General features: G+C 41.1%; 1 protein-coding gene across 1 annotated transcript in view; it reads left to right on the top strand.

Annotated features, from left to right (window-relative positions):
- The window catches only part of LOC101848151, a gene marked incomplete in the record, with an annotated part of 62,163 nt that overhangs the window by 15,818 nt on the left and 44,700 nt on the right, over positions 1 to 1,645 (top strand). The window contains 1 exon segment of the mRNA XM_035972739.1: positions 409 to 544. Within this exon segment, the coding sequence (XP_035828632.1) occupies positions 409 to 544 (136 nt within the window).

The following is a 1,645-nucleotide window of genomic DNA, read 5'->3' on the forward strand; positions in this document are numbered from 1 at the left end:
ATAATTACTCCAGCAGACCCAAGACCACCCAGGAACATTCTCAGTTTCCCGGGAAGCACACAGTGCAAACTGCAGACTGCATGCAACCCAACACCAACAACAGGTAACCATAGTATGTTCCCACCTGGGTGAGATTAGCCAAATTCGTGTCAAGTCCCTTTCCCAAGGACACAATGTCGGGCCCAGACGGAATTCAAACCGGTGAACGACCTTGTGGTTGAAAGTCCAAGTGCCTGACTGCCGGAGATTTGCATTAGAATATTTGTTTCTTTTCTTTTCTTTTTGACATTATTATTATTATTATTATTATTATTATTATTTTTATTATTATTGTTATTACTATTATTATTATTATTATTATTATTATTATTATTATTATTAAAACCACCACCAACTACACACAACCAGGCTGACTCATGTGTGTGCCTCCCGAGCGTGCTGAGCTTGGAAAGTGTGGACAGTGGACTGTGTAACACGCCCTGTCCCGACCAGCAGACGTTCTGTGGGGGAGACGACCAGTTGTACTCTGTCTACGCAAACGTTCGTGAGTTGACCTCAATGAGGTTATATTTAGTACACATGCTCCAGGGTTTGGGGCACTGATGCGTTTGTGAGTTGACCTCAAAGAGGTTATGCTTAGTACTAGAGTTTGTGACAGTGATGTCACCTCTGTAAACGAACGGAGGCTGTATGTGCCCACTTTAGGACCCTGAACCGCGCAGTTCAACAGACAGGTGAGTACTTTTCGAGACTCATGAGGAGGCGTTTCCGCGGTCTCAGGAGGATATCTACAAGCATGCAATGAAGTATGGGGGGCAGGTTGGTGTTTAATATACTAGAGCTCGTGGGGAGCGGGTTGGGGGTTCAGATTGTTGGTGTAAATTGGGGCACGCTGACCAAGACGATTAAGGTAAAAAGACCTGACACGTGTGACATCACAGCTCCAAGCTCTGGTATTATATACAGTCTCTTTCGTTGACATTTCTGTTGTTGGGATTGTGTGAGTTGACCATTGCTTTCTTTGGATTGTGTGAGTTGACCATTGCTTTCTTTGGATTGTGTGAGTTGACCATTGCTTTCTTTGGATTGTGCGAGTTGGCCTTTGTTTTGTTGTTGGGATTATATGAGTTGATCTTTCTTTTGTTGAGATTGTGTAAGTTGATCTTTGCTGTTTTGCTGTTGAGATTGTGCAAGTTGAGCGACCTTTTATTTTGTTGGGATTATATAAGTTGATTTTTGTTTTGTTGTTGGGATTGTACGAGTCCACCTTTGTCTTGCTGGTATTATGTTAGTTGATATTTGTTTTGAGAGTGTGCGTTTGCTTGTTTTTGTTTTTTTTGTTTGGGGGGAAAATGGGGGGGGGGGGGTATTTATTAGATGGTTTTGTGGTGAAATCTAGAGCTCGTTTATAAAAGAAAACCCAATAAATAGATATTTTTTTCCACCCGTTGGATAATTTTTACCTGTTTTTTTTTATTTGGCTCAACACTTTATAGCCAATTAAAAACACATTCCTGTGTGGAATTTATTGAAAAACTTTCATCAAAGGTACAATAAAGTGTAAATGTGCATTTTTCTAAGGGTACTGCTATACCAGGCAGCGCCCATTTCCTCCAATCTCAAATATCTTCTTCCCCACATATTC

The sequence above is a fragment of the Aplysia californica genome, unplaced genomic scaffold (genome assembly GCF_000002075.1).
Source record: "Aplysia californica isolate F4 #8 unplaced genomic scaffold, AplCal3.0 scaffold00821, whole genome shotgun sequence".
Classification (NCBI taxonomy): domain Eukaryota; kingdom Metazoa; phylum Mollusca; class Gastropoda; order Aplysiida; family Aplysiidae; genus Aplysia; species Aplysia californica.